The following is a 14,403-nucleotide window of genomic DNA, read 5'->3' as shown; positions in this document are numbered from 1 at the left end:
ACTCTACTCCTGTGAGTGGCAGCAACTGTAACTGTACTCCACTGAGTGCCAGTGTCTGTAACTGTACCCCAGTGAGTGCCAGTGTCTGTAACTGTACTCCACTGAGTGCCAGCATCTGTAACTTTACTCCAATGAGTGCCAGTGTCTGTAACTGTATTCCAGTGCATGGCATTGTCTGTATCTGTACTCCAATGAGTGGCAGTGTCTGTAACTGTACCCCAGTGAGTGGCAGTGTCTGCAACTGTACTCCACTGAGTGACAGCATCTGTAACTGCAGCCCAGTGAGTGGCAGTGTCTGTATCTGTACCCCAGTGAGTCGCGGTGTCTGTATCTTTACTCCACTAAGTGCCAGCGTCTGTAACTGTACTCCACTGAGTTCCAGTGTCTGAAACTGTACTCCAGTGAGTGGCAGTGTCTGTCACTGTACTCCACTAAGTTCCAGAGTCTGTAACTGTACCCCAGTGAGTGCCAGCATCTGTAAATGTACTCCAGTGAGTGGCAGTGTCTGCAACTGTACTCCACTGAGTGCCAGTGTCTGTAACTGTACTCCACTGTGTGCCAGCCTCTGTAACTGTACTCCAGTGAGTGGCAGTATCTGTAACTGTACCCCAGTGAGTGCCAGTGTCTGTAACTGTACTCCAGTGAGCGGACGTGTCTGTATCTGTACTCCACTGAGTACCAGCATCTGTAACTGTACCCCAGTGAGTCGCAGTGTCTGTCTGTGTACCCCAGTGAGTCGCAGTGTCTGTCTTTGTACTCCACTACGTTCCAGAGTCTGTAACTGTACTCCACTGAGTTCCAGCATCTGTAACTGTACTCCAGTGACTGGCAGTGTCTGTAACTGTACTCCACTGAGTGCCATTCATCTGTAACTGTACTCCAGTGAGTGGCAGTGTCTGTAACTGTACTCCACTGAGTGCCATTCATCTGTAACTGTACTCCAGTGAGTGGCAGTGTCTGTAACTGTACCCCAGTGAGTGGCAGTGTCTGCAACTGTACTCCACCGAGTACCAGCATCTGTAACTGTACCCCAGTGAATGGCAGTGTCTGTCTCTGTACCCCAGTGAGTCGCAGTGTCTTTCTTTGTACTCCACTAAGTTCCAGAGTCTGTAACTGTACTCCAGTGAGTTCAGGCATCTGTAACTGTACCCCAGTGAGTGCCAGTGTCTGCAACTGTACTCCACTGGGTGCCAGCGTCAGTTAATGTACTCCACTGAGGGCCAGCGTCTGTAACTGTACCCGAGTGAGTGCCAGTGTCTGTAACTGTACTCCACCGAGTGCCAGCATCTGTAACTGTACTCCAGTGAGTGGCAGTGTCTGTAACTGTGCCCCAGTGAGTGGCAGTGTCTGTAACTGTACTCCACTGAGTTCCAGTGTCTGTAACTGTACTCCAGCGAGTGGCAGTGACTGTAACTGTATTCCACTGAGTGGCAGCATCTGTAACTGTACCCCAGTGAGTGCCAGTGTCTGTAACGGTGCTACAGTGAGTGGCAGCATCTGAAAATTTACTCCAGTGATTGGCAGCATTTGTATCTGTACTCCAGTGAGTGCCAGTGTCTGTAACTGTACTCAGGTGAGTGCCAGTGTCTGAAACTGTACTCCAGTGAGTGGCAGCATCTGTATCTCTGCTCCAGTGAGTGTCAGTGTCTTTAACTATACTCCAGTGCGTGGCAGTATCTGTAATCTGTACCCCAGTGAGTGTCAGTGTCTGCATCTGTACTCCAGTGAGTGCCAGTGACTGTATCTGTACTCCAGTGAGTGGCAGCATCTGTAACTGTACTCCAGTGAGTGCCAGTCTCTGTAATTGTACTCCATTGAGTGCCAGTGTCTGTAACTGTACTTCGGTGAGTGTCAGTATCTGTCATCTGGACCCCAGTGAGGTTCAGTGTCTGTATCTGTACTCCAGTGATTGCCAGTGACTGTAACTGTACTCCAGTGAGTGGCAGCATCTGTAACTGTACTCCAGTGAGTGCCAGTCTCTGTAACTGTACTCCAATAAGTGCCAGTGCCTGTAACTGTACTCCAGTGAGTGGCAGCATCTGTAACTGTACTTCACTGAGTTCCAGTGTCTGCAACTGTACTTCATTGAGTGCCAGTGTCTGTAACTGTACTCCAGTGAGTGGCAGTATCTGTAACTGTACCCCAATGAGTGCCAGAGTCTGTAACTGTACTCCAGTGCGTGGCATTTTCTGTATCTGTACTCCAGTGAGTGGCAGTGTCTGTAACTGTACCCCAATGAGTGGCAGTGTCTGCAACTGTACTCCACTGAGTGACAGCATCTGTAACTGTAGCCCAGTGAATGGCAGTGTCTGTATCTGTACCCCAGTGACTCGCGGTGTCTGTATCTGTACTCCACTGAGTGCCAGAGTCTGTAACTGTACTACACAGAGTGCCAGCGTCTGTAACTGTACTCCACTGAGTTCCAGTGTCTCTAACTGTACTCCACTGAGTGCCAGCATCTGTAAATGCACTCCAGTGAGTGGCAGGATCTGTAACTGTACCGCAATGAGTGCCAGTGTCGGTAACTGTACCCCAGTGAATGTCAGTGTCTGTATCTGTACCCCAGTGAGTGGCAGTATCTGTATCTGTACTCCAGTGAGTGGCAGTGTCTGTAACTGTACTCCAGTGAGTGCCAGTATCTGTAACTGTACTCCAGTGACTGGCAGTGTCTGTAAATGTACCCCAGTGAGTGCCAGTGTCTGTAACTGTACTCCACTGGGTGCCAGCATCTGTTACTATACTCCACTGAGTGCCAGCGTCTGTAACTGTACCCCAGTGAGTGCCAGTGTCTGTAACTGTACTCCACTGAATGCCATTCATCTGTAACTGTACTCCAGTGAATGGCAGTGTCTGTAACTGTTCTCCAGTGAGTGGCAGTGTCTGTAACTGTACTCCACTGAGTGCCAGCGTCTGTAACTGTACTGCAGTGAGAGGCATTGTTTGTGACTGTACTCCAGTGAATGCCAGTATCTTTAACTGTACTCCAGTGACTTGCAGTGTCTGTAACTGTACCCCAGTGAGTGCCAATGTCTGCAACTGTACTCCACTGGGTGCCAGCGTCTGTTACTGTATTCCACTGAGTGCCAGCGTCTGTATCTGTACCCCAGTGCTTGCCAGTGTCTGTAACTGTACTCCACTGAGTGGCAGTGTCTGTAACTGTACTCCAGTGAGTGGCAGTGTCTGTAACTGTACCCCAGTGAGTGCCAGTGTCTGTAACTGTACTCCACTGAGTGCCAGCGTCTGTAACTGTACCCCAGTGAGTGCCAGTGTCTGTAACTGTACTCCACTGAGTTCCAGATTCTGTAACTGTACTCCACTGAGTTCCAGCATCTGTAACTGTACTCCAATGAGTGGCAGTGTCTTTAACTGTACTCCAGTGAGATCCAGCGTCTGTAACTGTACTCCACCGAGTGCCAGCATCTGTAACTGTACTCCAGAGAGTGACAGTGTCTGTAACTGTAACCCAGTGAGTGCCAGTGTCTGTAACTGTACTCCACTGAGTGCCAGCATCTGTAACTTTACTCCAATGAGTGCCAGTGTCTGTAACTGTATTCCAGTGCATGGCATTGTCTGTATCTGTACTCCAATGAGTGGCAGTGTCTGTAACTGTACCCCAGTGAGTGGCAGTGTCTGCAACTGTACTCCACTGAGTGACAGCATCTGTAACTGCAGCCCAGTGAGTGGCAGTGTCTGTATCTGTACCCCAGTGAGTCGCGGTGTCTGTATCTTTACTCCACTAAGTGCCAGCGTCTGTAACTGTACTCCACTAAGTTCCAGAGTCTGTAACTGTACCCCAGTGAGTGCCAGCATCTGTAAATGTACTCCAGTGAGTGGCAGTGTCTGCAACTGTACTCCACTGAGTGCCAGTGTCTGTAACTGTACTCCACTGTGTGCCAGCCTCTGTAACTGTACTCCAGTGAGTGGCAGTATCTGTAACTGTACTCCAGTGAGCGGACGTGTCTGTATCTGTACTCCACTGAGTACCAGCATCTGTAACTGTACCCCAGTGAGTCGCAGTGTCTGTCTGTGTACCCCAGTGAGTCGCAGTGTCTGTCTTTGTACTCCACTACGTTCCAGAGTCTGTAACTGTACTCCACTGAGTTCCAGCATCTGTAACTGTACTCCAGTGACTGGCAGTGTCTGTAACTTTACCACAGTGAGTGCCAGTGTTTGTAACTGTACTACACTGTGTGCCAGCGTCAGTTACTGTACTCCACTGAGGGCCAGCATCTGTAACTGTACCCCAGTGAGTGCCAGTGTCTGTAACTGTACTCCACTGAGTGCCATTCATCTGTAACTGTACTCCAGTGAGTGGCAGTGTCTGTAACTGTACCCCAGTGAGTGGCAGTGTCTGCAACTGTACTCCACCGAGTACCAGCATCTGTAACTGTACCCCAGTGAATGGCAGTGTCTGTCTCTGTACCCCAGTGAGTCGCAGTGTCTTTCTTTGTACTCCACTAAGTTCCAGAGTCTGTAACTGTACTCCAGTGAGTTCAGGCATCTGTAACTGTACCCCAGTGAGTGCCAGTGTCTGCAACTGTACTCCACTGGGTGCCAGCGTCAGTTAATGTACTCCACTGAGGGCCAGCGTCTGTAACTGTACCCGAGTGAGTGCCAGTGTCTGTAACTGTACTCCACCGAGTGCCAGCATCTGTAACTGTACTCCAGTGAGTGGCAGTGTCTGTAACTGTGCCCCAGTGAGTGGCAGTGTCTGTAACTGTACTCCACTGAGTTCCAGTGTCTGTAACTGTACTCCAGCGAGTGGCAGTGTCTTTAACTGTACTCCAGTGAGTGGAAGTGACTGTAACTGTATTCCACTGAGTGGCAGCATCTGTAACTGTACCCCAGTGAGTGCCAGTGTCTGTAACGGTGCTACAGTGAGTGGCAGCATCTGAAAATTTACTCCAGTGATTGGCAGCATTTGTATCTGTACTCCAGTGAGTGCCAGTGTCTGTAACTGTACTCAGGTGAGTGCCAGTGTCTGAAACTGTACTCCAGTGAGTGGCAGCATCTGTATCTCTGCTCCAGTGAGTGTCAGTGTCTTTAACTATACTCCAGTGCGTGGCAGTATCTGTAATCTGTACCCCAGTGAGTGTCAGTGTCTGCATCTGTACTCCAGTGAGTGCCAGTGACTGTATCTGTACTCCAGTGAGTGGCAGCATCTGTAACTGTACTCCAGTGAGTGCCAGTCTCTGTAATTGTACTCCATTGAGTGCCAGTGTCTGTAACTGTACTTCGGTGAGTGTCAGTATCTGTCATCTGGACCCCAGTGAGGTTCAGTGTCTGTATCTGTACTCCAGTGATTGCCAGTGACTGTAACTGTACTCCAGTGAGTGGCAGCATCTGTAACTGTACTCCAGTGAGTGCCAGTCTCTGTAACTGTACTCCAATAAGTGCCAGTGCCTGTAACTGTACTCCAGTGAGTGGCAGCATCTGTAACTGTACTTCACTGAGTTCCAGTGTCTGCAACTGTACTTCATTGAGTGCCAGTGTCTGTAACTGTACTCCAGTGCGTGGCATTTTCTGTATCTGTACTCCAGTGAGTGGCAGTGTCTGTAACTGTACCCCAATGAGTGGCAGTGTCTGCAACTGTACTCCACTGAGTGACAGCATCTGTAACTGTAGCCCAGTGAATGGCAGTGTCTGTATCTGTACCCCAGTGACTCGCGGTGTCTGTATCTGTACTCCACTGAGTGCCAGAGTCTGTAACTGTACTACACAGAGTGCCAGCGTCTGTAACTGTACTCCACTGAGTTCCAGTGTCTCTAACTGTACTCCACTGAGTGCCAGCATCTGTAAATGCACTCCAGTGAGTGGCAGGATCTGTAACTGTACCGCAATGAGTGCCAGTGTCGGTAACTGTACCCCAGTGAATGTCAGTGTCTGTATCTGTACCCCAGTGAGTGGCAGTATCTGTAACTGTACTCCAGTGAGTGCCAGTATCTGTAACTGTACTCCAGTGACTGGCAGTGTCTGTAAATGTACCCCAGTGAGTGCCAGTGTCTGTAACTGTACTCCACTGGGTGCCAGCATCTGTTACTATACTCCACTGAGTGCCAGCGTCTGTAACTGTACCCCAGTGAGTGCCAGTGTCTGTAACTGTACTCCACTGAATGCCATTCATCTGTAACTGTACTCCAGTGAATGGCAGTGTCTGTAACTGTTCTCCAGTGAGTGGCAGTGTCTGTAACTGTACGCCACTGAGTGCCAGCGTCTGTAACTGTACTGCAGTGAGAGGCATTGTTTGTGACTGTACTCCAGTGAATGCCAGTATCTTTAACTGTACTCCAGTGACTTGCAGTGTCTGTAACTGTACCCCAGTGAGTGCCAATGTCTGCAACTGTACTCCACTGGGTGCCAGCGTCTGTTACTGTATTCCACTGAGTGCCAGCGTCTGTATCTGTACCCCAGTGCTTGCCAGTGTCTGTAACTGTACTCCACTGAGTGGCAGTGTCTGTAACTGTACTCCAGTGAGTGGCAGTGTCTGTAACTGTACCCCAGTGAGTGCCAGTGTCTGTAACTGTACTCCACTGAGTGCCAGCGTCTGTAACTGTACCCCAGTGAGTGCCAGTGTCTGTAACTGTACTCCACTGAGTTCCAGATTCTGTAACTGTACTCCACTGAGTTCCAGCATCTGTAACTGTACTCCAATGAGTGGCAGTGTCTTTAACTGTACTCCAGTGAGATCCAGCGTCTGTAACTGTACTCCACCGAGTGCCAGCATCTGTAACTGTACTCCAGAGAGTGACAGTGTCTGTAACTGTAACCCAGTGAGTGCCAGTGTCTGTAACTGTACTCCACTGAGTGCCAGCGTCTGCAACTGTACCCCAGTGAGTGCCAGCATCTGTAACTGTACTCCAGTGAGTGGCAGTGTCTGTTACTGTACCCCAGTGAGATCCACCGTCTGTAACTGTACTCCACCGAGTGCCAGCATCTGTAACTGTACTCCAGTGAGTGGCAGTGTCTGTAACTGTAACCCAGTGAGGGCCAGTGTCTGTATCTGTACTCCACTGGGTGCCAGCGTCAGTTACTGTAATCCACTGAGTGCCAGCGTCTGTAACTGTACCCCAGTGAGTGCCAGCATCTGTAACTGTACTCCAGTGATTGCCAGCATCTGTAACTGTTCTCCAATGAGTGCCAGTGTCTGTAACTGTACTCCACTGAGTGCCAGCGTCTGTAACTGTACCCCAGTGATTGCCGGTGTCTGTAACTGCACTCCAGTGAGTGGCAGTCTCTGTAACTGTACTCCAGTGATTGGCAGCATTTGTATCTGTACTTCAATGAGTGCCAGTGTCTGTAACTGTACCCCAGTGAGTGCCGGTGTCTGTAACTGCACTCCAGTGCGTGGCCGTGTCTGAAACTGTACTCCAGTGAGTGGCAGCATCTGTATCTGTACTCCAGTGAGTGCCAGTGTCTAAAACTGTACTCCAGTGAGTGTCAGCATCTGTATCTGTACTCCAGTGAGTGCCAGTGTCTTTAACTATACACCAGTGAGTGGCAGCATCTGTAATCTGTACCCCAGTGAGTGTCAGTGTCTGTATCTGTACTCCAGTGTGTGCCAGTGTCTGTTACTGTACTCCAGTGATTGGCAGCATCTGTAACTGTACTCCAGTGAGTGTCAGTGTCTTTAACTATACTCCAGTGCGTGGCAGTATCTGTAATCTGTACCCCAGTGAGTGTCAGTGTCTGCATCTGTACTCCAGTGAGTGCCAGTGACTGTATCTGTACTCCAGTGAGTGGCAGCATCTGTAACTGTACTCCAGTGAGTGCCAGTCTCTGTAATTGTACTCCATTGAGTGCCAGTGTCTGTAACTGTACTTCGGTGAGTGTCAGTATCTGTCATCTGGACCCCAGTGAGGTTCAGTGTCTGTATCTGTACTCCAGTGATTGCCAGTGACTGTAACTGTACTCCAGTGAGTGGCAGCATCTGTAACTGTACTCCAGTGAGTGCCAGTCTCTGTAACTGTACTCCAATAAGTGCCAGTGCCTGTAACTGTACTCCAGTGAGTGGCAGCATCTGTAACTGTACTTCACTGAGTTCCAGTGTCTGCAACTGTACTTCATTGAGTGCCAGTGTCTGTAACTGTACTCCAGTGCGTGGCATTTTCTGTATCTGTACTCCAGTGAGTGGCAGTGTCTGTAACTGTACCCCAATGAGTGGCAGTGTCTGCAACTGTACTCCACTGAGTGACAGCATCTGTAACTGTAGCCCAGTGAATGGCAGTGTCTGTATCTGTACCCCAGTGACTCGCGGTGTCTGTATCTGTACTCCACTGAGTGCCAGAGTCTGTAACTGTACTACACAGAGTGCCAGCGTCTGTAACTGTACTCCACTGAGTTCCAGTGTCTCTAACTGTACTCCACTGAGTGCCAGCATCTGTAAATGCACTCCAGTGAGTGGCAGGATCTGTAACTGTACCGCAATGAGTGCCAGTGTCGGTAACTGTACCCCAGTGAATGTCAGTGTCTGTATCTGTACCCCAGTGAGTGGCAGTATCTGTATCTGTACTCCAGTGAGTGGCAGTGTCTGTAACTGTACTCCAGTGAGTGCCAGTATCTGTAACTGTACTCCAGTGACTGGCAGTGTCTGTAAATGTACCCCAGTGAGTGCCAGTGTCTGTAACTGTACTCCACTGGGTGCCAGCATCTGTTACTATACTCCACTGAGTGCCAGCGTCTGTAACTGTACCCCAGTGAGTGCCAGTGTCTGTAACTGTACTCCACTGAATGCCATTCATCTGTAACTGTACTCCAGTGAATGGCAGTGTCTGTAACTGTTCTCCAGTGAGTGGCAGTGTCTGTAACTGTACGCCACTGAGTGCCAGCGTCTGTAACTGTACTGCAGTGAGAGGCATTGTTTGTGACTGTACTCCAGTGAATGCCAGTATCTTTAACTGTACTCCAGTGACTTGCAGTGTCTGTAACTGTACCCCAGTGAGTGCCAATGTCTGCAACTGTACTCCACTGGGTGCCAGCGTCTGTTACTGTATTCCACTGAGTGCCAGCGTCTGTATCTGTACCCCAGTGCTTGCCAGTGTCTGTAACTGTACTCCACTGAGTGGCAGTGTCTGTAACTGTACTCCAGTGAGTGGCAGTGTCTGTAACTGTACCCCAGTGAGTGCCAGTGTCTGTAACTGTACTCCACTGAGTGCCAGCGTCTGTAACTGTACCCCAGTGAGTGCCAGTGTCTGTAACTGTACTCCACTGAGTTCCAGATTCTGTAACTGTACTCCACTGAGTTCCAGCATCTGTAACTGTACTCCAATGAGTGGCAGTGTCTTTAACTGTACTCCAGTGAGATCCAGCGTCTGTAACTGTACTCCACCGAGTGCCAGCATCTGTAACTGTACTCCAGAGAGTGACAGTGTCTGTAACTGTAACCCAGTGAGTGCCAGTGTCTGTAACTGTACTCCACTGAGTGCCAGCGTCTGCAACTGTACCCCAGTGAGTGCCAGCATCTGTAACTGTACTCCAGTGAGTGGCAGTGTCTGTTACTGTACCCCAGTGAGATCCACCGTCTGTAACTGTACTCCACCGAGTGCCAGCATCTGTAACTGTACTCCAGTGAGTGGCAGTGTCTGTAACTGTAACCCAGTGAGGGCCAGTGTCTGTATCTGTACTCCACTGGGTGCCAGCGTCAGTTACTGTAATCCACTGAGTGCCAGCGTCTGTAACTGTACCCCAGTGAGTGCCAGCATCTGTAACTGTACTCCAGTGATTGCCAGCATCTGTAACTGTTCTCCAATGAGTGCCAGTGTCTGTAACTGTACTCCACTGAGTGCCAGCGTCTGTAACTGTACCCCAGTGATTGCCGGTGTCTGTAACTGCACTCCAGTGAGTGGCAGTCTCTGTAACTGTACTCCAGTGATTGGCAGCATTTGTATCTGTACTTCAATGAGTGCCAGTGTCTGTAACTGTACCCCAGTGAGTGCCGGTGTCTGTAACTGCACTCCAGTGCGTGGCCGTGTCTGAAACTGTACTCCAGTGAGTGGCAGCATCTGTATCTGTACTCCAGTGAGTGCCAGTGTCTAAAACTGTACTCCAGTGAGTGTCAGCATCTGTATCTGTACTCCAGTGAGTGCCAGTGTCTTTAACTATACACCAGTGAGTGGCAGCATCTGTAATCTGTACCCCAGTGAGTGTCAGTGTCTGTATCTGTACTCCAGTGTGTGCCAGTGTCTGTTACTGTACTCCAGTGATTGGCAGCATCTGTAACTGTACTCCAGTGAGTGCCAGTGTCTGTAACTGTACTCCAGTGAGTGGCAGCATCTATAACTGTACTCCACTGAGTGCCAGTATCTGTGACTGTACTCCACTGAGTTCCAGTGTCTGTAACTGTACTCCAGTGAGTGGCAGTATCTGTTACTGTACCCCAGTGAGTGGCAGTGTCTCTAACTGTACTCCACTGAGTGCCTGCATCTGTAACTGTACTCCACTGAGTTCCAGTGTCTGTAACTGTACTCCAGTGAGTGGCGGTATCTGTAACTGTAACGCAATGAGTGCCAGTGTCTGTAACTGTACTTCAGTGAGTGGCAGTGTCTGTATCTGTACCCCAGTGAGTCGCAGTGTCTGTATCTGTACTCCACTGAATGCCAGTGTCTGTAACTGTATTCCACTGAGTGCCAGCATCTGTAACTGTACCCCTCTGAGTGGCAGTGTCTGTATCTGTACTCCAGTGAGTGGCAGTGTTGGTAACTGTACTCCAGTGAGTGCCAGTAGCTGTGAATGTACTCCAGTGACTGGCAATGTCTGTTAATGTACACCAGTGACTGCCAGTGTCTGTAACTGTACTCCACTGGGTGCCAGCGTCTGTAACTGTACCCCAGCGAGTGCCAGTGTCTGTAACTGTACTCCACTGGGTGCCATTCATCTGTAACTGTACTCCAGTGAGTGGCAGTGTCTCTAACTGTACTCTAGTGAGTGCCAGTGTCTGTAACTGTACCCCAGTGAGTGCTAGTGTCTGTAACTTTACTCCACTGAGTGCCAGCGTCTGTAACTGTACCCCACTGAGTGCCAGCGTCTGTAACTGTACCCCAGTGAGTGCCGGTGTCTGTAACTGTACCCCAGTGAGTACCGGTGTCTGTAACTGCACTCCACAGAGTGCCAGCGTCTGTATCTGTACTCCAGTGAGGGCCAGCAGCTGTAACTGTACCCCAGTGAGTGCCAGTGTCTGTAACTGTACTCCACTGAGTGCCATTCATCTGTAACTGTACTCCAGTGAGTGCCGGTGTCTGTAACTGTACTCCACAGAGTGCCAGCGTCTGTAACTGTACTCCAGTGAGTGCCAGCGTCTGTAACTGTACTCCAGTGAGTGGCAGCATCTGTTTCTGTACTCCAGTGAATGCCAGTGCCTGTAACAGTACTCCAGTGAATGCCAGCGTCTGTAACTGTACTCTACTGAGTGCCAGTGTCTGTAACTGTACCCCTGTGAGTGGCAGTGTGTGTAACTGTACTCCACTGATTGCCAGTGTCTGTAACTGTACTCCAGTGAGTGCCAGTGTCTGTAACTGAACTCCACTGAGTGCCACCATCTGTAACTGTACTCCATTGAGTGCCAGTGTCTGTAACTGTACTCCACTGAGTGCCAGCGTCTGTAACTGTACTCCACTGAGTGCCAGTGTCTGTAACTGTACCCCAATGAGTGCCAGTGTCTGTAACTGTACTGCAGTGAGTGGCAGTGTCTGTAACTGTACTCCAGTGAGTGCCAGTGTCTATAACTGAATTCCACTGAGTGCCAGCGGCTGTAACTGTACTCCAGTGATTGCCAGCATCTGTAACTGTACTCCAGTGAGTGGCAGTGTCTCTAACTGTACCCCAGTGAGTGGCAGTGTCTGTAACTGTACTCCAGTGAGTGGCAGTGTCTGTAACTGTACTCCAGTGAATGCAGCATCTGTAACTGTACTCCAGTGAGTGGCAGTGTCTGTAACTGTACTCCAGTGAGTGCCAGTGTCTGTAACTGTACTCCACTGTGTGCCAGCGTCTATAACTGTACTCCAGTGAGTGCCAGCATCTGTAACTGTACCCCAGTGAGTGCCAGTGTCTGTTATGAACTCCAGTTAGTGGCAGTGTCTATTACTGTCCTCCAGTGAGTGCCAGTGTCTGTAACTGTATCCCAGTGAGTGGCAGAGTTTGTAACTGTACTCCAGTGAGTGCCAGTTTCTGTAACTGTACTCCACTGAGTTCCAGCGTCTGTAACTGTACCCCAGTGTGTGCCATCATCTGTAACTGTGCCCCAGTGAGTGCCTGTGTTTATAATGTACTCCAGTGAGTAGCAGTGTCTGTAACTGTACTCCAGTGAGTGGCAGTGTCTATAACTGTACTCCAGTGTGTGCCAGCATCTGTAACTGTACCCCAGTGAGTGCCAGTGTCTATAATGTACTCGAGTGAGTGTCAGTGTCTGTAACTGTACTCCAGTGAGTGCCAGCATCTGTAACTGTACTCCAGTGAGTGCCAGCATCTGTAACTGTACTCCAGTGAGTGCCAGTGTCTATAATGTACTCGAGTGAGTGTCAGTGTCTGTAACTGTACTCCAGTGAGTGCCAGCATCTGTAACTGTACTCCAGTGAGTGCCAGCATCTGTAACTGTACTCCAGTGAGTGCCAGCGCCTGTAACTGTACCCCAGTGAGTGCCAGCGTCTGTGAAACTGCTGCCAAAACTGCAGCATCTTCAGATGTGGGGAAAATAGCAACTGAAAAGAATCATTTTTATTATTTTGTTCCAATGTATTTTTTCTGTCTTGGTTCTCAGGAGATTCAGCAGTTAAACCAGGAGCCAGTGGTAGTGGGTGCAGCAGCCCAGGCACTCCCGGGACACCCAGCAGCCGCTCCCGCACACCTTCCCAGCAGCCTGCAGGAGCAACCAAAGAAGTAAAGAAAGTGGCTATTGTGCGCACTCCTCCGAAATCACCGGCAGCTTCCAAGACACGGACTGCTGCTGTCGCCGTGCCCATGCCAGATCTGAAGAGCGTCAAATCAAAGATCGGATCAACAGACAACATTAAACATTCCCCTGGTGGGGGCAAGGTAATTGTCCATACTCTCAACTTTCATAATCTATAGGGCTGCTGCTCAGGGCAGAGAGAGACGGAGAGAAGCATCAGACCAAACCAATCGGGAATTCAGAAGTAAACATGTCCTGGAGGTCATTTCGATAGGGATAGAATTGAAAAGCAGAGAAGCTGTGTTAAACTCATACAGAACCATGGTTAAATCACACACGGATTATTCTGAACAATTCCAGAACTGAGAGGCTAAACCCATCAGGAAAATTTCAACAGGCTGGGGTTCATTTCTCTGGGCAAGAGAAGACGGAGGTCTTTAACATTATTATTGAGTTGATAGGGTAGATGTAGAGAAGAATTTTCCTCTTGCAAATGAAACCAGAACTAGAGGCCATCAATATAATACAGTCAGTAATAAATCCAATAGGGAATTCAGGAGAGACCGGTCAGAATTTGGAACTCATTACTCCAAGTAGTTGAGGTGAATAATATAGATGCATTTATGTCGAAGCTAGATAAATACACAAGGAAGAAAAGAATAGGATATGTTGATGGGATTAGGCAAAGAAGGGGAGGAGGCCCATGTGGAGCACAAACACCCAGTGGGCTGAATGGCCTCACTCTGTGCTGTAAATACTATGTATCGACAATGTGCTGAATAATGGAGGGAGAGTAATGGGGCAAAGGGCTCGAGATGGAGGGAAAGGAGGGGTTAGAAAGGGACAGAAAGGAACAGTATGAGGGTTAGAGATGGAGAGAAAGAAACAGGTCAAGAGGTTAGAGAGAGGGGGAGAGAAATAGAACAAGAGGTTAGGGATGGAGAGAGAAACAAGATAAGGGGTTAGAGATGGATGGAAAAAAATGGACTAACATGTGAACATAAGGAATAGGAGCAGGAATAGACCATATGGCTGAGGAGTTAGAGATGGAGGGAGAAGGTTGGAGATGGAAAGATGAAGAGATGGAGGGAGGGGGTTAGAGATGGAGAGATGGAAGCAGGAGGGGTGAGAGATGGATGGAGGAGGGGTTAATGTTGAAGTGGGGGTTAGTGTTGGAGGGAGGGGTTAGAGATGGAGAGATGGAGGAGGGGTTAGAGATGGAGGGAGGAGGGGTTAGAGATGGAGGGATTAGTGTTGGAGGGAGGAAGGGTTAGTGTTGGAGGGAGGGGGTTAGAGATGGAGGGAGGAGGGGTTAGAGATGGAGGGTTTAGTGTTGGAGGGAGGGGTTAGTGTTGGAGATGGAGGGGTTAGAGATGGAGGGAGGAGGGGTTAGAGATGGAGGGATTAGTGTTGGAGGGAGGGGTTAGTGTTGGAGGGAGGAGGGTTAGTGTTGGAGGGAGGAGGGTTAGTGTTGGAAGGAGGAGGGTTAGTGTTGGAGGGAGGGGTTAGAGATGGAGGGCGGA

At 49.5% G+C, this 14,403-nt stretch overlaps 1 protein-coding gene across 3 annotated transcripts in view; it reads left to right on the top strand.

Moving 5' to 3' along the window:
* maptb (microtubule-associated protein tau b) overlaps positions 1-14,403 on the top strand; it is a 554,848-nt gene that overhangs the window by 326,626 nt on the left and 213,819 nt on the right. For all 3 annotated transcript variants that reach the window (XM_068013095.1, XM_068013097.1, XM_068013094.1), the window contains one exon: positions 12,749-13,023. In XM_068013095.1, coding sequence (XP_067869196.1) covers positions 12,749-13,023 — 275 coding nt within the window. The remainder of the gene's footprint in view (positions 1-12,748; positions 13,024-14,403) is intronic.

This window comes from Heterodontus francisci, chromosome 33, assembly GCF_036365525.1.
Source record: "Heterodontus francisci isolate sHetFra1 chromosome 33, sHetFra1.hap1, whole genome shotgun sequence".
In the NCBI taxonomy this organism is placed as follows: Eukaryota; Metazoa; Chordata; class Chondrichthyes; order Heterodontiformes; family Heterodontidae; genus Heterodontus; species Heterodontus francisci.
Note: the sequence above shows the minus strand (reverse complement) of the source record. Positions and strands in the feature narration are given on the sequence as shown.